We start from the raw sequence: 23,842 nt of genomic DNA, 5'->3' as shown, positions 1-23,842 counted from the left end.
CTAATCTGGACTAAATCAGGACTAAACCTGAACTAAACAAGGATTAAACCAGGACTAAATCAGGACTAAACCTGAACTAAACAAGGACTAAACCAGGACAAAATCAGGACTAAACCTGAACTAAACAAGGACTAAACCAGGACTAAATCAGGACTAAACCTGAACTAAACAAGGACTAAACCAGGACTAAATCAGGACTAAACCTGAACTAAACAAGGATTAAACCAGGACTAAATCAGGACTATATCAGGACTAAATCAGGACTAAATCAGGACTACACCTGAAGTAAACAAGGATTAAACCAGGACTAAATCAGGACTAAACCTGAACTAAACAAGGATTAAACCAGGACTAAATCAGGACTATGTCAGGACTAAATCAGGACTAAATCAGGACTACACCTGAACTAAACAAGGATTAAACCATGACTAAATCAGGACTAAACCTGAACTAAACAAGGATTAAACCATGACTAAATCAGGACTATGTCAGGACTAAATCAGGACTAAATCAGGACTAAATCAGGACTACACCTGAAGTAAACAAGGATTAAACCAGGACTAAATCAGGACTAAACCTGAACTAAACAAGGATTAAACCAGGACTAAATCAGGACTAAACCTGAACTAAACAAAGACTAAACCAGGACTAAATCAGGACTAAACCTGAACTAAACAAGGACTAAACCAGGACTAAATCAGGACTAGACCTGAACTAAACAAGTAATACTGAGACTACTTTATGTCACAGATACAATCACTTTAAAAGCAGAATAATCCAGTACAACCTTTTTTAAATGTGTAAAATGATTCAAAATGCTCTGCAACAAATGAAAAACGAAATGAAACGCTTTCGGGCTGGTCGATACGTCGATAGATTACAATACATTAGATTTGATCACGATTCACAGTTATAAGATGTAAATAAAGGTAAATGAAGTGTGATTTGAAGGCGTGTGTGAGGTAAAGAGTCGCTGTTAAAGCATTAAACAGAAATATATACATAAAAAGCGGATTGTCACAGGGATCAGATCACATTTGGATTGTTATTATCTGTAATAATAAGTCATAGAAATGATCTTTTTGACACTCTATAACTCAAATCTTATTGTAACACAGAACTAAAACTAAAAAACGTAGCCTACTTGAGTAAAGGAAACGCAAACACGGTAAATATTGAGCCCCAGATGATGATGAAGTCGATATAATGATTCATAAAAACTACACTTTTGTTCATCTTAAAAAAACGCGGACAAAACCGTAATTTGAAATGAACAAATAGTTGATTAAGAATGATTCAGGCTTGATTAATGTGGAAACTCCAAAGCCTTAAACCTTAAATCATTCTCATTAAACTGTGTGTTCGTTCTTTATTAAGGCTAATTAAGGTGTTGTCAAAGTGCAACTGTATTTTTCTTATTTTATGTGTTATTTATTTATGTGTGATTTAATCTCTGGCTCCGGTCCAAAGCCGGGTCTCTCCTCTGGCTCGGCTCAGGGGGAGAAAACCGGGCCAACCGCTGTATTTTGTTTTCACTCAACCATTTTCTTTTTACTGGACATTAAAAAGCACTTTTATTTACAGCTGGATTGAGATTTATGAACACAAACGCGAGTCCCGGCCGTCGCTCGCCTTTTGGCAAACGCCGCCTTCTTTGTAAACTTTTATTTTTCCTCGAAGCGATCAATAACTGTCAGGAAGGATTTGCAGCACTTTAACTCGTGGTGTTTGAAGGTGCATCGCGCAGGAGCTCGTTCACGTTGATTTAAACAACTCGACCGTTTCATAAAAGTGTCTCGTTATTATATGTCGGGTTTCACTTTAGTCCAGTTTGTTTTTGTACGTGAATAAAAAACATGGCATAACGTTAATAATAATATGATATGATTTATCCCTCAGTCTAAGTCTGAATCAGGACTAAACCAGGACTAAACCAGGATTAAACCAGGACTAAACCAGGTCTAAACCAGGACTAAACCAGGACTAAACCAGGTTTAAACCAGGACTAAACCAGGACTAAACCAGGACTAAACCAGGATTAAACCAGGACTAAACCAGGTCTAAACCAGGACTAAACCAGGACTAAACCAGGTTTAAACCAGGACTAAACCAGGACTAAACCAGGACTAAACCAGGACTAAACCAGGATTAAACCAGGACTAAACCAGGTCTAAACCAGGACTAAACCAGGACTAAACCAGGTTTAAACCAGGACTAAACCAGGACTAAACCAGGACTAAACCAGGACTAAACCAGGTTTAAACCAATAATCAGGACTAAACCAGGTCTAACTAGGACTGTGGAAGTAATAAATGACTAAACAGTAATCAGGACTAAAATACGACTACACCAGGATTAAATTAAGACTAAACAAAGCTAGAATTTAACTATGGAACTAATACAGGACAAAAGATTAGTCTGGACTAAACCTGAACTAAACAAGGATTAAACCAGGACTAAATCAGGACTAAACAAGGATTAAACCAGGACTAAATCAGGACTAAACCTGAACTAAACATGGATTAAACCAGGATTAAATCAGGACTAAACCTGAACTAAACAAGGATTAAACCAGGACTAAATCAAGACTAAACCTGAACTAAACAAGGACTAAACCAGGACTAAACCTGAACTAAACAAGGACTAAACCAGGACTAAATCAAGACTAAACCTGAACTAAACAAGGATTAAACCAGGACTAAACTAAACCCGGACTACAGACTAAAGAATAATCAGGGCTAAACAAGGACTAAACCAAGACTAAACTAAGCCAGGACAAAACTATTAAATTTACACAGGACTAAAACCGGGATTAAACCAGGACTAATCTGTAGAAATAACGCGCAGTACTCAACAATAATCAGAACAATAATTAGGACTAAACCAGGATTAAACCAGGACTAAACCAGGACTAAACCAGGACTAAACCAGGACTAAACCAGGACTAAACCAGGACTAAACCAGGACTAAACCAGGACTAAACCAGGATTAAACCAGGACTAAACCAGAACTTAACTATGGAACTAACACAGGACTAAAACAGGGGACTAGTAGAACCTGAAATGAGACGAATGAGAACTAGAAGCAGGTCTAAACTGTGTGTATTAGGTCTGTAGAAGTAGAACTGTCGTCTTGTGTCTCTGCAGCTCGTTGCACAGACGTCGATGGATTCTGGTCAGAACTGCTGCTTATTGGCTGCTTTTCAGACCTAAACAATGGCGCGTTTGAGGAGGCTGAGCTCATGGTTTAACAACACTCTTTCATTTGGCTCAGCAGACTTCATCCGAGCGCTCAGAGCCATATCCACAAACAGGACGTCCAGAGAGACCAGGTCCACAACAAAGACGGGACCAACAACTGTCATGATCTTTTACTGTAAATAATCTCAGTTTTGTGGACATATTATGAGTCTGTGTCTGTTTTAATGTTTAATGTCTTGTAATGTCAAGTCTGTTTTGTGAATTGTTTGTGTTTTTTACTTGCAAAACAGATTCAATTTAGCTTTCACGTAAACTCTGGCATATTTATGTCGAAGCTGCTGCTGACACATGATTAATCTGCACTGTCCTTTGAAATAAATAAAGAAAAAACTTGCAAAAACTACGCTTTATAATTAATGTTTGATTATTGGCACAGATTTGTTTTTGTAGAATAAACAATGTATTTTACTTGCTGATACAGAATGAATAAATATATACAGATTCCTAACCAACATATGGAAAAAAGCCTTTGGAATAGACTTAAATTGTATAAAAATCTCTCCAAAAGTCACATGTCTGTCTTTTCTCAATCAAAATTAGCAGATGATTGTGTAATTATAAAGTATCATTATATATTTGTAAAGCCATAGTGTCATTTTCTTTATTTTACTAACATTTATTTAACCAGGTAGAAAAAAATAATAATAATAATATCAAAATCTCTGTTTCTTGGACTGCAGCACACATCATAAAAACATTTGCAGTGAAATGAAAAATCTTAAGAGATTAAACTAATATGACTTACGCACAGGAAATGTCTTTGTTTAGTTTTTTTGCTATTACAGAGCAAAAGAAACCAGCTCGCCACGTTTCAGCTCTGTGTGAAAACTGTTCCAAGCTGAGGGAGCAGCATCACTGGGACAAACGCTTCAGAAGTGTCACTCACAGCACTCGATGGGGTTGGAGGCGGCCTGCAGAGACACGGTGCGTCCTGAGCTCTGGTTGATGTGGACCCTGAACACCATCCGCACACGCGTGTTCTTCCGCCCGATGTCCGTCTCGCCTTTACGCAGCTCGATGTCCGAGTTACGCAGCTTCAGGATCCCGGCGCAGTCGATTCTGAAAAGTAAGACAGATGCAGGGTCAAACAAGCGCGCACTGAACGAGACTCAAAAAGGCGTATTGTGTTAATTTGTGTTAAAGTCACAGTTTTCATCGATGTCATATATTTTCTGACTAAAACTAAATAAAAAATCATTGCAAAGACTAAAAAACTATGACTAAAATGACAGTACATGCGTTTTTGTCGACCAAAACTATGACTTAAAGCAGATTTTTTTAGTTCTTGTCAACTTAAGTACTAATATTTTTGTATTCGTAATATTTTTGTATTTCTAAAACATACATGAGTATGTCCCAGAGCCTCAAACCAGAGCAAAAACAAACTCATGAAGCAATGCAATACAATTTATCACAGTTAAAATAAAATTTACTGTCTTCTTAAATTTCTTAAAACTGTCTTCTTAAATACAGATTTGAAGCAGTGACTGGCAGCCACATTTCTGTCATTTAGCCCTGGGGAAGCTGTGGCTGTAGTGACTAAAGTCGAATAACACAATCTAAAAGAACTGAATGAGGTCTAGAAATGTCTGTAAATTAATTAAAACGAAAAACTTTGCTCAACAGAAGAGGGTAAATGGATCTTTGAGAACCACTTATACACAAATATTGTGGTTCTGAAATATTTAGTGCATCAATTAAATTATCGAGGAAAAGCTAGTTAAAGTCCAGCGTATATTCTTCAAATTCAGGATTCTGAGGCAGCTCAAAGTCCTGCTCAAACGTCTTCTGTTGCTTCTGTGAGTATTTGGAGTCTTTTCTCTTGGCGCGGGTCTGAAACGGCATTCCTCTGGTGCGGTTCATGTAAACCCTCTCCCTCCCGCACATTCCTGCATCAGGCCCAGCTCTGGCCCGCGAGCAGGTGATGGACACAACAGCACCACCGGCACCACCGGCACCACCGGCACCACCGGCACCACCAGCACCACCAGCACCACCGGGGTGTTATATACAAACAGTATTATGTAAGGCCTGTGGGGGGTTCACGGCTGGACCATCATTCAGATTTAAAGCTCGGTTTATCCCATTTTCAAAGCAGATATTTACTTCTGCTTCAATCAACTTTCTCAGACGGAGTCAACAAAAAATGGAAATAATGGCAATAAAAACCTAAATTGACTCACTTACGGGCGAAGTCGGGCGTGCAAACTTTGATCATAATACTCCAAGTACCACCAAAGAACAGATCTGCACTTTTCCGAGTACCATCAGATCCAAACCAGGTCTATAACAGGTCTATAACAGGTCTATAACAGAACTATAACAGGTCTATAACAAGTCTATAGCAGGTCTGTAGCAGGACTATAACAGGACTATAACAGGACTATAACAGGTCTATAACAGGTCTATAACAGGACTATAACAGGTTTATAGCAGGACTATAACAGGTCTATAACAGGACTGTAACAGGACTGTAACAGGACTGTAACAGGACTATAACAGGTCTATAACAGGACTATAACAGGTCTATAACAGAACTATAACAGGTCTATAACAGGTCTGTAGCAGGTCTGTAGCAGGACTATAACAGGACTATAACAGGTCTATAACAGGTCTATAACAGGACTATAACAGGTTTATAGCAGGACTATAACAGGTCTATAACAGGACTGTAACAGGACTGTAACAGGACTATAACAGGACTATAACAGGACTGTAACAGGACTATAACAGGACTATAACAGGACTGTAACAGGACTGTAACAGGACTGTAACAGGACTATAACGGGTCTATAACAGGACTATAACAGGTCTATAACGGGTCTATAACAGGACTATAACAGGACTATAACGGGTCTATAACAGGACTATAGCAGGACTATAACAGGACTATAACAGGTCTATAACAGGACTATAACAGGTCTATAACAGGTCTATAACAGAACTATAACAGGTCTATAACAGGTCTATAGCAGGTCTGTAGCAGGACTATAACAGGACTATAACAGGTCTATAACAGGTCTAACAGGACTATAACAGGTTTATAGCAGGACTATAACAGGTCTATAACAGGACTGTAACAGGACTGTAACAGGACTGTAACAGGACTATAACAGGTCTATAACAGGACTATAACAGGACTGTAACAGGACTATAACAGGACTATAACAGGACTGTAACAGGACTGTAACAGGACTGTAACAGGACTATAACGGGTCTATAACAGGACTATAACAGGTCTATAACGGGTCTATAACAGGACTATAACAGGACTATAACGGGTCTATAACAGGACTATAGCAGGACTATAACAGGACTATAACAGGTCTATAACAGGACTATAACAGGTCTATAACAGGTCTATAACAGAACTATAACAGGTCTATAACAGGTCTATAACAGGTCTATAGCAGGTCTGTAGCAGGACTATAACAGGACTATAACAGGTCTATAACAGGTCTATAACAGGACTATAACAGGTTTATAGCAGGACTATAACAGGTCTATAACAGGACTGTAACAGGACTGTAACAGGACTGTAACAGGACTATAACAGGTCTATAACAGGACTATAACAGGACTATAACAGGACTATAACAGGTCTATAACAGAACTATAACAGGTCAATAACAGGTCTATAACAGAACTATAACAGGTCAATAACAGGTCTATAGCAGGTCTGTAGCAGGACTATAACAGGTTTATAGCAGGACTATAACAGGTCTATAACAGGACTGTAACAGGACTGTAACAGGACTATAACAGGTCTATAACAGGACTATAACAGGACTATAACAGGACTGTAACAGGACTATAACAGGTCTATAACAGGACTGTAACAGGACTGTAACAGGACTGTAACAGGACTGTAAAAGGGCTATAACGGGTCTATAACAGGACTATAACAGGTCTATAACGGGTCTATAACAGGACTATAACAGGACTATAACGGGTCTATAACAGGACTATAGCAGGACTATAACAGGACTATAACAGGTCTATAACAGGACTATAACAGGTCTATAACGGGTCTATAACAGAACTATAACAGGACTATACCAGGACTATAACAGGACTATAGCAAGACTATAGCAGGACTCTAACAGGACTATAACGGGTCTATAACAGGACTATAACAGGTCTATAACGGGTCTGTAACAGAACTATAACAGGACTATACCAGGACTATAACAGGACTATAGCAAGACTATAACAGGACTCTAACAGGACTATAACGGGTCTATAACGGGTCTATAACGGGTCTATAACAGGTCTATGGCAGGACTATAACAGGACTGTAACAGGTCTATAACAGGTCTACATTAGGGCTAAACCAGTTGTAATAGGACTACATCATTTCTACGGTGGTTCTAATCTTGGTATAGATATATTAGATACAACACACATTAAATGAAGAAAAAACATGAACTGAAGAGATGTCCGCGTGCCAGAGTTTGAGAAACACTGCCTTTGAGAAAATCTTTTTTTTTTTTTTTTAAGATTCATAATTCGGCAAAGAAAATACAATAGTTTTTGAGCGGATCAGCTCGGTTGCCATCTAGAAACTGACTTTGATTCAGAAAATAAGTAACACAGGAAGTATTGCTTGAAAATACCACCTTTTACTACAGATACTGCAGTATTTGTTTTAATTTGTAGGTTTACTTTCGTGGCCATTAATTAATAAATCCAGTTAGTGATGGCTAATCTATTGGAACAAATAAATTACTACTTTTGGGGTTAGTTGGACATCACGAAACTTGTCCTGATACTTTTTCAGCTCGAGCCCGTGTACATCTTTGCAGACAAAGATAGTATTTATTTATAGCACCCGCCGCTTCATAAATGCAAAGAGCTGTGTCCAAACGTCTGGTCTCTGCAGCGCTGGTGTACAGGACGTTCCCGGTGCGTTTGAGGAGAGCGTGAGGGGAGCATGAGGCGCCCGTGCTCCCGCTAACACAAAACGTATGTGTTATATCCATTAAAGCGGAGAAAGTGCTGAGCCAAGCAACGCTGCCCCAGACACTGTCCCGGGACGGTGCGAGCTCCTGCTGTAACCTGAGCTCCAGCATTATAAAAGCTCACAGTGGAGTGAGGCCAAACAGCAGAGGGAGGAGGAGGGGGGGAGGAGAGAGAGGGAGGGGAGAGGGAGGGGGGGAGAGAGAGAGGGAGGGGGGGAGAGGGAGGGGGGGAGAGAGGGGGAGGGGGAGAGGGAGGGAGGGAGAGAGGGAAGGAGAGGAGGAGGAGGGAGAGAGAAGGAGGGAAGGAGGGAAGGAAGGAGAAGGAGAGAGTGAGAGAGGGAGGGAGGGAGAAGGAGAGAGGGAGTGAGAGAGGGAGGGAGGGGGAGAGAGAGGCAGGGAAGGAGAAGGAGAGAGGGAGAGGGAGAGAGAGGGAGGGAGAAGGAGAGAGGGAGGGAGAAGGAGAGAGGGAGAGGGAGAGAGAGGGAGGGAGAAGGAGAGAGGGAGGGAGAAGGAGAGAGGGAGGAGGGGGGGAGGAGGGAGAGAGAGGGAGGGAGGGAGAAGGAGAGAGGGAGGGAGGGAGAAGGAGAGAGGGAGGAGGGGGGGAGGAGGGAGAGAGAGGGAGGGAGAAAGTGGGGTTTAATGTCCCAGTGGGATTTATGCAGAGAAGTTATTTGGACTGAATCTTTAAGGATTTTTTACTGCAGAAAGTTGTCAAAAATGAAACCAGACACTTCTAAAACTATTATAAGTCTCAATAATGAAAGAAATACATATATTGGACAAATTTTGATGTTTTCTGAATATTCTACATCAGAACTACTACATTGTCCCATAAAATACACCTTATAATTGCATTTTTTTTTTTTTTTTATCATATTATTATCTTATTGAGGCAAGATTAATTTGGAAAAATGCATTAAAATCACCACAAACAGATTAGGTTTTTATCCGTTTGCATTTGTTGTTGTTATTACCGTTCTGTAACATAAAGTTGTTTGAAGAAAATAGCGTTTATTTAACTATTGTGACATCAAAATCGGTATCGAGTATCAAACCTTTTCCATAGTATCGAAATTGAGTTTAAAATCTTAGTATCCTGACGACGCTAGAGCACATTTACATCCAATAATAATAAAAAACATTCTTTGTAAGCGTTGTCTATTGAAATGTTCATTGTTGTTGGGAAATAATTTCATTAGAAGTTCATTATTTCACAGATAATAATAATAATTAGTGTCAAACGGCTCAATAATCGACTGAACCCTAATGACGCACTCACATGGCCCTCATGTTGTTCTCGGGCAGCAGTGGGATCTCCAGGACTTTGGTGTTGTTGTGCAGCGCCTCGTGACTCGGCGTGGACACGGTCTTCCCGGTGATGCGGTGGACCTGGTAGAAGGCGTGAGGGCGGAGCAGGCGGTCGTCCGCGGTGCCGATGAACAGCTGTAGGGTCAGCGGCTCGCTCTCCATGTAGCCGTGCAGCTGAGGGGAGAGAGAGAGAGAGGGGAAGCGGGACTGTCAGCGGGACGGGGGAAACGCCTTTTTGGTTTATTTCGCCTTTTTTCTCAAACAAATGTGTTGCCCTTGACGACCACCGTGAATCTTTCGCTCTTCCTCAGCTCTAAGGTCAAATTCAAAATGTGTAAAAATATATTAAAACACGATCAATGAGTGTGCCCTGGAAACTGATCACAAAATGACAAAACTCTTTTCGACTTTATCTGACGGGACAGTTGTGTGAGGCGAGAGAGAGGAGAGAGACATTCAGCAAATGGTTGAGGCAACGCAGCGAGCGACGAGGCACTGTAACAACCGCACATGTGCAACGGCTAAAACCCACAGCGCCGCCAGCGACCGCAGCATGATTCTGTTTACATTTTTAAACCGAAATCAAAAACACGCATCACGACAAACAGACGGCGAGCGGCACAAGACGGTCGACGCCCGCCGCACGTGTCCCATTTTGTCCCAAGAGTGTTTTCCATTTCAGGCGTGTCAGTTAGAATTTGTGTCCTCGATCGTTGGTTCTGTTTGTGTCAGGGGATTTATGTTGTTAGTCGTTTAGTCGATTAATCGGTCAACGGCGTTTTAGTCGACCCAAAATTTGTATTGGTCGATTTATTTATTTATTTATACAAGAAAACGTTTTGGCGTTACAGACAATCTTTGACACTACGATCCCGTCAGACTTTAGATCCATGTGTTTGGGTCTCAGAACTCCTGCCATGGACGTTGGGAATGGATAGCTCTGGAGGACACTTTTGGCGGGAAAAAGGCCGTCACAAAAAAATGGATGACACAAACGGCACCAACAATAAAGGACTGGACCGACGTCATAATGGACGTACGGAAAATGGAAAAAAAATCACATATGGACTGAACTTGGAAATGAACAAATTGGACATAAACTGGACGAAATGAGACTCACATTATGGATCAGGTGCTTTAACCTTGTATCTTATTTTCATTTGGATGCATTATTCTAAAAACGGTAATCTCAAACAATACACACTCTGTATTTTCTCTGGTTCCGCCCACTCCGCACTTTCTTTTCTTTTTTTCTCTTTTTTCTCTTTTTTCTCTTCTTCTTTCTCTTTTTTTTTCTCTTTTGACAATGTTACACACACGTTTTGATTGGTCTGTGTTTTGATTGGTCTGTGTTTTGAATGGTCTGTGTTTATTCTTTCAATAAAAAAATTATAAAAAAAAAAAAAAAAAAAACTTTTGACTTATCTGAAGATTTGGGAGTGAAATATGAGAATAATCTGCCTTTTTACATATAACTGCAAGGCTTTCTAGTACTTTTAATCCATTGTTTTTTGCTCGTAGTCTTGAGAGTACAGCTTTGGTCAGATGCACAGAGATAATGGTTATGCCACGCCCCCTTTTTAATCGTTTAATCGATCGGCAGAGCGAGGTTTTAGTCGATCGTGGATTTCTTCTAACGCCCTATTTGTGTCATCCACTTTTTGTGACGGAGAACTTTCAAATCGCTTTCAAACGCGGGACTTTTGGACGACATCTTTAAAGTTTTGACGACTTCGAGATCAACAAATCCCGAGCCGCCGCGGATGGAAAGCGAATCCGCCGCGCGTCGCTCAGGCCCGTACGTCCACCGCAGATCGACTCTCTTGGCTCGAGTTCATTCGGGAGCCTTGATTTTTGACTTTCTCTCCCTCTCGTCGGGAGAAGGTCGGAGCTGCGGTCGGCCACTCAAAATAAACACGAGGTTCCTCCGGAGTTCAGACCTTTTTGGAAACAATGTCCCTTTTAGTCCGTTCTAATCTTTTCATCCGCAGTTTACGACCCCGCGCCCCGAAAGCACTTCCTAAATCAACCCACGTGAAAACTTCCTGAGACCGTCGAGGGCTCCGGTTAGCGCTCTGGTTAGCTCGCCACCTACAAAGCCCGTTGACGTGATTTACGAAGGCCTTGAAACGGACCTCGGCCAATCAGAGCAAGCGAAATCTCCAGCCGCGATCTCCGTCTCGAGGCTGATCCCGAACGACGGACAGAAGTGATTTTTTTTGAAGGGTTTGGACAGATCCGTCGGGGCGTTTCGAGGTGCCGCTGACGGGACGATGACCTCAGCCACCCACAATGCACTGGGCCCCAAGCCACAGCGGGAAACCCAAGACGAGAGGGGGCTACTGGGAGAGCGCCGCGGCGAAGGAGTCGTGCGGTTTCAGGTCGAGGGGGGAGGAGGAGGAGGGAACGCCAGGGACTGACGCAAAAGGGCAGGAGAGAAATTATAAGGCTCCGTTTGTGGAGTCTAAATATGTTTTGGAGCTTGATATAAGTTAAAAAAAAAGTAAAAAAAAAAGGATTTATTTGTTATTTGTTCATACAGAAAACTTCATGTTTTGGATAAAGAAAACATGAGGAAAAACCTGATTTTTTAAACATTTGTACTTTAACTGTTTCTTGCAACACTAACTTTTACTGAGATCGTCACCAAATAACAGCGATATCTTTCATTTTCTTTCCTTCCCATTGTTACTATTCAATATGTTTGTGAGCAGAATTGTGAAATATAACTTTATGAATTCTAAAATAAAGTTAAAGTTAGTTTTTGGACGATGGACTGAATTAAAAAGACACAAATTTTGCTTCTAAAATTATCACGATTATTATGTTTTTGTCCTTATGATTATATTGTGAAAAGAAGAAGAAGAAGAAGAAGAAGAAGAAGAAGAAGAAGAAGAAGAAGAAGAAGAAGAAGAAGAAGAAGAAGAAGAAGAAGAAGAAGAAGAAGAAGAAGAAGAAAAAGAGGAAGAAGAAAAAGAGGAAGAAGAAGAAGAAGAAGAAGAAGAAGAAGAAGAAGAAGAAGAAAAAGAGGAAGAAGAAAAAGAGGAAGAAGAAGAAGAAGAAGAAGAAGAAGAAGAAGAAGAAAAAGAGGAAGAAGAAAAAGAGGAAGAAGAAAAAGAGGAAGAAGAAGAAGAAGAAGAAGAAGAAGAAGAAGAAGAAGAAGAAGAAGAAGAAGAAGAAGAGGAGGAAGAAGAAGAAGAAGAAGAAGAAGAAGAAGAAGAAGAAGAAAAAGAGGAGGAAGAAAAAGAGGAGGAAGAAAAAGAGGAAGAAGAAGAAGAAGAAGAAGAAGAAGAAGAAGAAGAAGAAGAAGAAGATTATTTTCTCGAGCTTCTTTTAAAATATCTGTTTATGTTTTGATGATCGATGAAGGTTTTTTCTCTCTTTTCGATACCATTTTACAGCATATTATATTCAATCGACATGAAGCACTTTGTGAGCTGATCTCTGTGACTCAAATACACGTTGCGTACTTACTCAACTGTACTGTTAACAGTACAGTTGGATTTTCTCAAGAAAGGGATGAAATAATGTACATTCTTTAACCAAAATAGACTTGGCTTTGGCTCCGCTCGACAAAGGAATGACTTGCAAGCCGCAAATAACAAAAAAAAACAATACCTTTTCTCAAATAAACTGCATAATTTCCATAGAAGGAAGAAAAACTACATCTACAATCTTCAAATTCTGATCATCTTGTGCACATAGTTTCAAATATGCATGACGCAGCGAGATAACGCCTTAGATGGAAACAATTGCCCTAAAACATGCTTCTGAAGGATTATAAACTTAACCTGTCTAACTTTAGCTTCCCAGTCGTTTAATTACACAAAGATTGCTCGAAATTCGAAACACGAAACCCCGTCTTCTTAAACAATGACAGAGGAAGCGTCTTCAGTTGGCGTTTCTTACATAAGAGGGGAGCGCACGAGGAGAGCCCGGAGGAACAGCCTGTGATTTAGAAGGAGGTCCCGGCCCGCACCGGCTGTATATTTGTGTAAGGAAGTGGTCCGCTGCCTAGCAATCCTGTTTATTTAGGACGCTGCAACACGGCGCGGCTACTTTTAAAACGTAATTACAAACCGAGCTCGACATTATCAGCGCTTGGACTCGGACGGGGCTGTGTAAAAGGCGGTCGGTCCCTTTAAACAGATATAGACGAGTTTGAGCACACGGTCGTCGTAAATAGACGATGTTTCGACTCGTGCGAGGATTTGTACGGTATTGTCGAGACGTCTGGAGAGCACCCATCGACCTACACGTGGCTAATAATCCTCCACAAAGACGAGATCCCCTACGACAGTAAACGGTGCACTGACCTAAGCGCAATCTTCACTGCAAAACCTTTTGAGCGAAAAGAAAGACACTCCCTACATGTTTGGCATTTCGTTCTGGGGCGGGATTAGAGTTCACGTCCCAAAGATCTAAATTTAACCAAATTAACTGTTCCTCACGCTGCAGTTTACCTCATCTTAACTCGGATTGTGAAATAGCAAAATCATCTACAGAAACGCAAGGGGGAAAAGCTACGTGCTAAGCTCCAACCGGGGTAAAAACACTGGACAACAACAGATAAATATGAAAGGTTGAGCCATTCAAAAACAACAAGGCACTCAAAGTACGGTATTTGGGACATGTTGAACGCTGAATTTACCAGGACGCAGGCGGCGTTTAGGAATCTGAATACATTTGGCAATCTTTCGCATGATATAGAGGCGGTAGTATTGGTATATTTGTCTTTCTGTGAGTACGTCTGGACACTTTCCCTGTAAACAAGCCAATAATGAGCCTCTTTCATTGCAAATTTCCACGTTTCCCTCCAAAATCAAACTGGACCGCGACTACATGCAATTCAAAACTTTTTAAAATTTTTATAGAGAAGTCGATTTTGTGCATGAGGATCCGGCGTGTTTGCCAGGAAAGTGTTTATTCTATGCCACTGTGAAGCTTCTCGCACAATATCTAAACTGTCTCTGTCGTTGTATTCAAACTGTCATTAATGTTTCGTCTGTAGAGATTGAACGTTGATTTGCGGCGGTCATTGAAAGACCGTGTTGGTTTTCTATTCTCGTAAATCTTGCCGTGCTGCTCTGACAGGGGTGTGAGCTGCCTCCTCTTCACATTATCACCCACTGGAGGAATCTCAAGACTTCGGACATGGACTGAACCTGGACCGGGGCCAAACCCACGCGGACACAAATCGCCCTGAACACGCTGCAGTTTAGAGCCGGCCGCTGGGAAAGAGGGGCCTGAACAGCCTTAAATCACCTTCAGCGGTGCAGAGTGTGGAATCCAGCATAAAAAAGGACATTTATCACACTGTAGGTCACGTTGTGGACGGCCTGGCAGGGGCCGCTGCGTGACCAACACGACTAAAGCTTTCTTAATGAATAAATGCCGATAATGCAGATCTCAGCAATTATTTAGCTTTATTTCACATGTATTTAACCTGATGTATAGATTTAAGGGTTTGGATGATGTCAGAGGCTTTATGCAGTGGAAATATCTCTTTTATGTCTCATTTTATCTCTTTTTCACAGATCCTAAACTCGAGACTGAGAAGGGCTTGGTGAGAAGGGCCCCTGGATACTCAGATGGGACGGTCCAGGGCTGGGACGGTCCAGAGATGGGACGGTCCAGGGCAGGGAGCGTCCAGAGCAATGGTAAAAATTAAATGTATAAATAAATTCTACATAAATTCTCATTTTCTCTTAGTTTTCAATAATTTCACAAAATGTTAATAATTTGACTCTTTTTTTTAATCATTATCTTGTTTTTACAAAGATGTGACAAAAAATATTGTTCTTTTTACTTGAGATTTTTCCCCAATTAGGCCAGTAATCCTTTAGTCATTTAGTCAATTAATTGGTTGATACATTTTTTCAATTAGTCAATTATTTATTGTGTAACGATTATAAGCATTTATTCACAGAAGCATAAAGTATAATGGAGAGTGAAGCATTTATAGTGAATCATGAGTTTAATCAACATTTTCACAAGATGCTGCTTATGCTGAACAAGATCCAATACAATAGAATAATGTCGAATACCTGACCACGCCCTCTTTCGGTAAATGAATCAATCCACGGCGCATGTTTTTAGTTAAACACATTTCTTTAGTGGACTCCTGCCCTATTACTAATACGACACATGCTTATGGATTGATTCAGAGCTGGTTCAGCGTTGACTAAGTCCCACTGACGAATACATTTAGATTACTCATAAGTTAGTCTGATTTAGTTAATTTGGCCATTCAGTAAAACCCATTTCCACAAGTCATAAACAATATCTCAACCATAGCAACAAAGTCTTTAGCATAAGCTTTTTTAAAACCAAGGGCTGGACTTCGAGCTAAAGCAGCACCAAGAACCCAAGAACCCAAAAGCCAACCATGTAATCAAGACGTTTCTCCAACATCCAGCCCCCGCCCGCCTGAAACGTGTGTGGTTTGGTTGGGCAGTGATGTCAGCAGCGGCGTCCCGGGACCTTTCCCAAACAAAGGGAGGTCTGTGTGGTTGGCGGTAGCTGCTGCTGCTGCCGAAGGGGGCCAAACACACTTCAGTCTCTGCACAGGGCCGACCTCTGTCATTAAATCATTAGCACCTTCACAAAGACAAACACGCTCTCGCTCGGACACATGTGCAGCGGGACAAACAGCAGAAAAATATGCCGGCCGTTCAGCTTCAATAGTGTAAAATATTGCGATCCGCGGCTGGTAACTAAGCAGTAAAATTGTACAAAGCCTCTAGTGTTTTTGTCCTGTGATGTCGCAGGACTGTAAAGAAGTATAAGTACAGCCACACCCACTTCACGTTATGGACGCCCAGACAGTTGTAAACAGTATATGAGGCATTTGAGGCAGAGCTCGCTGCTTTACCAGCTCTTTTACTGCCTATACGCTCCACAGTCCGGCAGCCACTCTCTTGTGCTAAGCCTTTTTGAAGGTCAGAACAACTAAATGTTAATTTAACACTTTTCTTTATGCCAAAAATGACTTCAAGTGTAAGTTAAGCAGGCCATTCAATCTGAGGTACAGCCCACACCCCGGAATTGGGCCAGCAACTTTACAAAGTCATAGACGGCGTGTCTCTCTCTCTCTGACTTTTATGCAGTGAGTTGCTCCTCATTTCTGAAACAACCATGCGGAAAGACAAATCCCGTGGTCATGCAAAAGATGTCAGTGTGTTTGAGAAGAGTCAAATCATTGGCATCGAGCAGAGAAAACATCTGAGGAGAAGCAGAAGCTAATCTACCACAGATCTGAACCTCAGTGAGAGCGTTTGGGACGAGCTGGAGAAGGATTTGTGCAGTGGTTACTCTCACATCATCAATACAAGATCAACTGGTGAAAAATGACGCAATACTGGATGGAAATAAAACTTTTAAAACTGCAGAAGCTTCGTGAAACTATGCTACAGCGAATGTGTGCTGTAATCAAAGCTAACGGTGGTCCTACGTAATAATAGCGTCATTTTTTTCCCTGTGGCGCAGTGTAACTCCACATAGAATCTCATCTTACTATCTTGTAAAAGCAGCAGTTTGTGTCTAAATCAGACCGCTGCGTGCTGTCTGCATCAAACAGTAAAGTACCCTAGCATCACTTCACTCTGAAAAATGCATTTGCGCCTGAAAATCCATGCATATGATGTATTAACTATGACTTTCAATGATGTGCTTAACAGTTTCTGAACGCTTCTGAAAGGAAACTTGTTTAAATACACACTTGAAAATCAAACACGCTTTAGAGTCATATTAAACTGATGCGCGTTATAAACATCGCCGTTGCCATGGTCAGCGTCGCAGCCCAAACTACTTGAAAACCATCGCGTCACAGAGTCTGTCTTGTGCGTTGGGTCTGTTGAACCGAAACAGGCCTGAAATCACGTCTGCTGCAGCTATGTCACTTTTCAACACCTTTCACCGTATTAATCAAACAGTCAAGCGAACTCTACACGACGTTCTTAACCACTTTGAACAAACCGAAACAAGAACCGACGCCTCGATATCAACTGCTAAACGTATCAACACCGTGACGCAACACATCAGTACGTTGTCACACTGCGTTAGGCGAACTGGCCGACTTATTTCCTTACGCTGACATCACACTTCTATCGTCTGTCCACATGCTTTTGCACTCAGAATACATCTTCAGGTTTTGACCACCGGAGCTATTGCGGTGGAGTGAGTAAATCCTGCTGCATCGACGGAAAAGTCTGAGTCATTTTTGTCTGGACAGGAACTGACGGCGCGCACCACGTCCAGCAGCATACCTACGACGTCCCGATTCAAGAACGATGACATCCCGGAATAATATTACCGCCGGTGCGTGAAGTAAGTGCGGGCGTCTTTTTTTTTTGGCACGCGAGCTGGAGCGCGGCGACGCGAGGGGCGACGAGGTGCGGAGAAAATTAGGCCAATGGGGCGAAGGAAAACAGAAGGTGGTGAAAATGGGGGGCGCAGTGTCTGGAGAGGGCCCCGCGTTTACACAATTTGAGTTAAACGTGACATCGGGGTGGGACTGCGTGGGTGAGAGTCAATGAGGGATTTTTTTAAGTGGGTAAAATTAGAGTTCAAGCTGCAAACTTTCCAGCAAATACAGCGTCAGTTTAAGGAGGGAGATGATGATATCGTAATTGTTGAGTTTATCGTGGATAGTTCGTGTCATCGCCTAATGTCATCGCCCAATCAAGTATAAAGTGATATTTCTGCACTTTTATGGTTCATTTTTCTGGTCCATTCAAGCAATACTTGAACCTCAACCGAGACGTTTAGAGACACATTGGAGCACACTCAAAATAATACTTGCAAAAATATTGTTTGTTGTTATTGAGAAAAAAAACGAGGTTTTGTTTTTTGTCAATGATGCCAATTCATATTTTATGTACATGTTACGGGTTTGTGCGTGACGATTGAGTAAAAGTATTATTGAAACACAAATAAAGGTGGTGAGTCCGACTTAAACCTTTTTAATGAGTACAATTCTATATATTCCCAATAGCGTACAGTGTAAAAGCAACACTTTTGGACAAATTTGACAAACTTTTATGTTTTAACGTTTTTATGCCTTAACTTCACTTTTGACTTGGTTCTCTGTTATTTTTTGTTTTCTTTCAACCATTTAAACATTTATATTAAACTAAGTAAAAGCAACACTGGGACAAAATCAGATTGCTGCGCGCTGTCTGCATCTGATTATTACGCATTTTATCCTTCGTGAACCCAGCAGAAAGAGCCAAACGCTGAGAGTGAAGGTCTGTACCAGCTTCTGTACCAGCGATGTGCCAAAACACACACATGGAACAAGTTGGATCCATTTAAAAACATACTTTCTCATTCCGTGGTTTGAAAGTCAAGTCATTCTTAACGTGGTGTGGCCGTAACGAAGTCCCGCTTTTGTTCACCGTCATCTCACGATCTCATAATGCTCATAACGCCCGTGTGTGGTACTTGCGTTTCACGTACGGACCTGCACTACGGGGTGTCCGCTGAGGGCCTTCACCGCCCCTCGGCTCCCCTCGGTCTCATAGTGCGCTCTGTGATGGGACCTGGGCTGGACGTCGATCTGCAGAGTGTACTGTCCCGAGCTGGAGGGGAGCTGCCAGTCCAGAGCGGGCAGGGACGGGCTGGGCGAGCGAGGGAGAGACACAGAGGGTGTGTTAGGTTTATGAGGTGTGAGAGGGCGAGGGAGTTAGAGGGGCGGAGGGAGAGGGGGGAAGAGACCCAGGTTCATGAGAAGAGGAGAGAGAACACAGGATAAGAGAGAGAAGGAAGCAAGGGAGAAGGAGAGGTGGAGAAGGAAGCGAGGTTGAGAGAGTGAGGGAGAAGGAGAGAAGGGGGGGAAGAGGTAGAGGGAAGGAAGGGGGTAAGAGAGAGAGAGAGTTATTTTAGACCTGTTTATCAAAGTAGAATGTGCAGAATGTGAACACAGAGATACGCCAAAGCTCGTGATGGAGCGGCCAGAGAGGAACGTACACACTGTGGAGATATATATATATATATATATATATATATATATATATATATATATATATATATATATATATATATAAAATATATACACATACACATATACTGTGCGAGTAACGAGCACTTTTTACCATTCAAAGTGACTTGCACCCATATAACCCATGCTGCTGCGTCATGCTACAAATATACTAGCTCTAATAACAAACATGTAGCATTAGGGCGGGGCATTAGGGCGGGGCAATATAACATCAACATAAGTATTTCATCAGACCACACGCTTTTACTGACAGAGGATTGGCTGCAAATGTCTGGAATAAAAAGACCCAAGATGATTAAAAATGACTGAATCTTGATCTTTATTCCAGATTAATTCTTCTAAATATAATATGATCTCATTGTTTCTTAATATAATAACAATATTAAAGTGACTGGCCAAATATACTATCGATGCAGCTTATCCAACAATATTACAACTTTATGCAGAATTGGTGTGTATTTTATGCAATATATAAATGTAAACATTAAAAAAGTAGCTGTATTTGTGTTGAAAATGTGTGTTATTATTATTTTTGCCGTGTCGAAAATGATTTCTCTGGTTATTTATAAAAGTGCCCGTGCGATACTCACCTGATGTAGGTCTTTGGTTTGGTCCATGAGTATGGATGCTGTGGGACGTCCAGGAACCCCCCTCCGTAGCCCACCTCCTTCTTCATGCCGGACCTCTCTTCCAGACACAGCTCCGTTTGCCCCATGTCGTCGCTCACCGGCTCCACCTTCAGACTGAGCATGGTACTGTGCTCCATGCTGGTCCTCCTCGCTTTTAACGGTATCCCCTCCGTCAAATCCACCATCCCGTCCGTCGTGAGCGCATTTATAGCTGCCAATATGGCCGAATTGGTGTACTGGTTGGTGTTGGGCAACCACGATTCGTCCGTCAAGCTGAGTCGCGGGGACACGTGCGGGGAGGGGCCGGGCGAATGGTTGGGCGAATACGGGTATTTAAGTGGCGTCCCGCTGCCGTTGAAGCTGTACTTTCTCTTGGCGCCGCACGGGGAGTTTGACCTCGACCCCCTCTGCCCCATCCACGTGTCCTCCGTGATGCTCATGCGCGGGGAGCCGGCGGGCGAGTGCGCGTCCCCGGGCAGGGCGAGCGTGGACCCCTTCGGCGACACCGACGGACTCTGCCAGGGCGAGTTCTGGGGCGAGTTGTCGTAGTTGTAGGAAAAGCTCGACTCGTAAGACGACGCCTCCGAGTGGCAGCTCCGCGACGAGACGCTGCTGGCGGGACTCAGGCAACTGGGGTCCCGGTAGCCGTCCGCGTTCGGGAGGGTCAGCGTGACGATAGAGTTGACCCTTTTCACGACGGGTAGGGCACTTTCCTCCACCTCGTCCTCGGTGAACTGGCTGTACGCCGTGATCTCGATGCGCGGGCTTTCCAACGCCGGCGCGCCGTTGGGGCGGGGCGAGGAGTAGTACACCGACGCCCGGAGCTTGTCCTGCGGGGAGTCGAAGTTGCCGTGGTGGTTGTGGTGGGCTTCGGTGATGGAGATGGTGGGGCTGGACTGGAGGCTGTGGAACTGGGACGGCAGACAGGGGGCGCTAAGGGGCAAGGACAGGCTGCTGGGTGTGTAGCTGAAAGCATCTGGAACGAGAATGGATTGTGTTAGTAAAACATTAGTGATAATAATAAAGCATAAAAACAACAGGACAAGAATGGGACCAAACCCAATCTACAATAGGACGCAAATTGGGCCTAAAACTAGACAAAACTCCACGTCTAGTACTCGATGTGTCAATTTCGACAACGAACATGTGCTACTTTGAAAGCTAAAGTGTCCTAAGGCAACACACGATACACAATAACACTGAGCCCATTCATGCACACGCTAATCCTCTTTAGTTTTAACGCTTTTTAGCAAATAAAGACAACTAAATTACTTTCTTATGGGCTGTTAAGTCAATGAATCAGTCGGTGAAGAGTTTAATCTGCATTTCTACATTGAAATACTCTGTTTCCCAGTACTTTTCTGTACAAATACGTGTCTTGCACGAACTCCCGTGTGCCTGTAGGTCTTGCGAGTGCAGTTTGGGTCAGACACTTGGTCCGATCCAACAGACGCGCCGAACAGTTTTGAGAGCTTCGCTTTTTAGTCGACCAATCGATGACAGGCTCGTCATTGGTCAGAGACAAGTGGTCGACTACAGCCCCTCCCGACTGGATCAACATTTACCTCGCTACATCGTCGCACATTTGTCCATTAAATACTTAAACCTGGGTCGCTACTTCCTCTAGCTCATGCGCTCTGGTGAAAGCGACCATTGTTCAAAGGAAATCAAGTTTGAAGCAACAAATTTCACGGATCAAAACGTCCCAAAGCCAGGTGCCTTTTCCAGAACGTGTTGCCGGTCCCAGGCGACCGACCGGGAGCGCATAAAACACAGGAGTATGAAAACAGCGCTGTGCTTTGGTTGGCCCCGGTCACGTCGTCGCAGCCATCGAAAATAAACACGGGGGATGCGAGCGACGAGGTGCAGGCTGCACCCGCTTCTCATGGTGAAAATATATGAGATCACCAGTCAAAAGAAATGAACCTTTGTGATCACTATGGCAGCATTTTTCACAAACAAACAAGGCTGTGTTTTCTATTTCACACTTGTATTCACTGTGAATGTATTGGCACTCTTTTATTTTTGTTGGTTTTTAATTGTATTTGTTGGTGTCTGATGAATGTAGCGGGACTAACAACAACACTATTTGATTTTTTTCAGCTTTTATTGGTCAAATTTCAGTGGTTATAAGCAAACGACAACCCTAAAAGTCTCCATTTCTTTGACAGAAAAACATATATTATCATATTATTGCCTGTGTAATGCTTGGTTGACAAAGTGGTACATTTTGGGGACTTCAAATGGAGGAACTGCAGTAAATGTGGCCATGGATTTTCAATTAAACCACTATAAATGTTGTTACAAGGCAAGTTCAAAGGTCAACCGTCAACGCTGTCCCTGTATCCACTGTAACAACACATCTACACCTCAAACTCTAAAGCATTTGTGACTTAAAATGAGTCAAGTGGACTAAATCCTCCCCCAGCAGCAGCAGAGATGAGCGACCCAACAACGTGGGAACTGCAGCTGAGGTTGCACGGTCCAAACAGATGAAAACGACCGCACTGTGAGCAGAGACAGACCTCTTTAAGTCACACAACTGCAGCAAATTACGAGCAATTACGGCCCGAGCAGCAATAAAGACGTGACATCATCTCTGCACCTCATGGTTCAAATAAAAAGCTAAATTTAACTCGGTGGTGGGCACAGAGCTGGGTGTTTGTGATGATGAGACCGGACTATAGGTCGCCCCGGGGATGCTCGATGCAGGAACAAATAGCAGATCGTTCACAGGGGCCGCTCCTGGTCCCGCAAAGTGTGCTGGATGAAACGGGACTATTTTAGGAGCACTTTGTGAGTCAGAAGAGTCACGCCCACCCGCTTCTGGAGAGCGCGCCGCTTTATTGACTCGTTATAACGGTCCAACGGCAGAAACGGAGCGAAACGCGTCAACGGTTAAGGCTCTTTTCTGCTTATAAGTGGTCGTGCGTTGGCAAAAGTTGGATACAATTGTATGCAAGTTAAAATAACATCATTCTTACCTTCTTCAGCCGACTTCATTTTGCGTTTGCGTGCCAAAACAACGTGACAAAACTCGAAATCGCGTCGGATTATCGCAACGTTTTATCCATAAAGCGGTGGTAATATATTCCCAAAGTGTCGTGAGGATGAAATTACGAGAAAAGTGTCAGTTTGTGGATTAAAAACAAAACAAAACTCGCGTCCCCAAACTAAAGCAAACGCGTCAAAGTGCGTGCGCCGCGAGTTTTGCCGTCGGATTGTATTCGGGAGCGCGCGCCGGTGCGTCTGGGAGATCCTGGCTCGCCTGCTCGGCTCGTGACGCACTGCACGAGCCCGGTGTGCGCTCGTGCGCTTTTAAACCGGGGATCACCTCCTTGGATCGCACGCGCCGCCCCCCATCCCACGGACCTCAGACGGTGACGCACGCGGCGCGTCCCGTCCCGACCTCCAGATGGGCCCGTGCCTCTGTCTCAATTACACGCGAGCTCAGTTCAGACTGCGGGGCCCCCGGGAGCCGAGGAGAGCAGTTTGTGAATGAAGAACAGGCTTAAGCAGAAGGGGCTGTACTCCAGTGATTCTGTTACTTTTACTTTAGTACATTCATGTTGTATTCAGACTGTATTTACTACGACTTCAGCAAAGTCAAAGTACTTTTCACATCTTGATACACCATAATACTCAATAATACTCCATTACAAGTCACAGAAGCTCAGTGAAATT

The 23,842-nt window shown here is 42.8% G+C and overlaps 1 protein-coding gene across 1 annotated transcript in view; it reads right to left on the bottom strand.

Moving 5' to 3' along the window:
• nfatc1 (nuclear factor of activated T cells 1) overlaps nucleotides 1-23,451 on the bottom strand; it is a 75,383-nt gene extending 51,932 nt beyond the window's left edge. Inside the window, exons 1-5 of the mRNA XM_072448140.1 lie at nucleotides 23,143-23,451; nucleotides 20,120-21,134; nucleotides 18,993-19,149; nucleotides 9,501-9,703; nucleotides 4,147-4,319 (exon numbers count right to left, since the gene is read on the bottom strand). Coding sequence (XP_072304241.1) covers nucleotides 4,147-4,319; nucleotides 9,501-9,703; nucleotides 18,993-19,149; nucleotides 20,120-21,134; nucleotides 23,143-23,161 — 1,567 coding nt within the window. The 5' untranslated portion in view covers nucleotides 23,162-23,451. The remainder of the gene's footprint in view (nucleotides 1-4,146; nucleotides 4,320-9,500; nucleotides 9,704-18,992; nucleotides 19,150-20,119; nucleotides 21,135-23,142) is intronic.
• Between the last annotated feature and the right edge of the window lie 391 nt (nucleotides 23,452-23,842).

The sequence above is a fragment of the Eucyclogobius newberryi genome, unplaced genomic scaffold, assembly GCF_026437365.1.
Source record: "Eucyclogobius newberryi isolate DKJ021-1_F unplaced genomic scaffold, fEucNew1.0.hap1 SCAF_16, whole genome shotgun sequence".
Lineage (NCBI taxonomy): Eukaryota > Metazoa > Chordata > Actinopteri > Gobiiformes > Gobiidae > Eucyclogobius > Eucyclogobius newberryi.
Note: the sequence above shows the minus strand (reverse complement) of the source record. Positions and strands in the feature narration are given on the sequence as shown.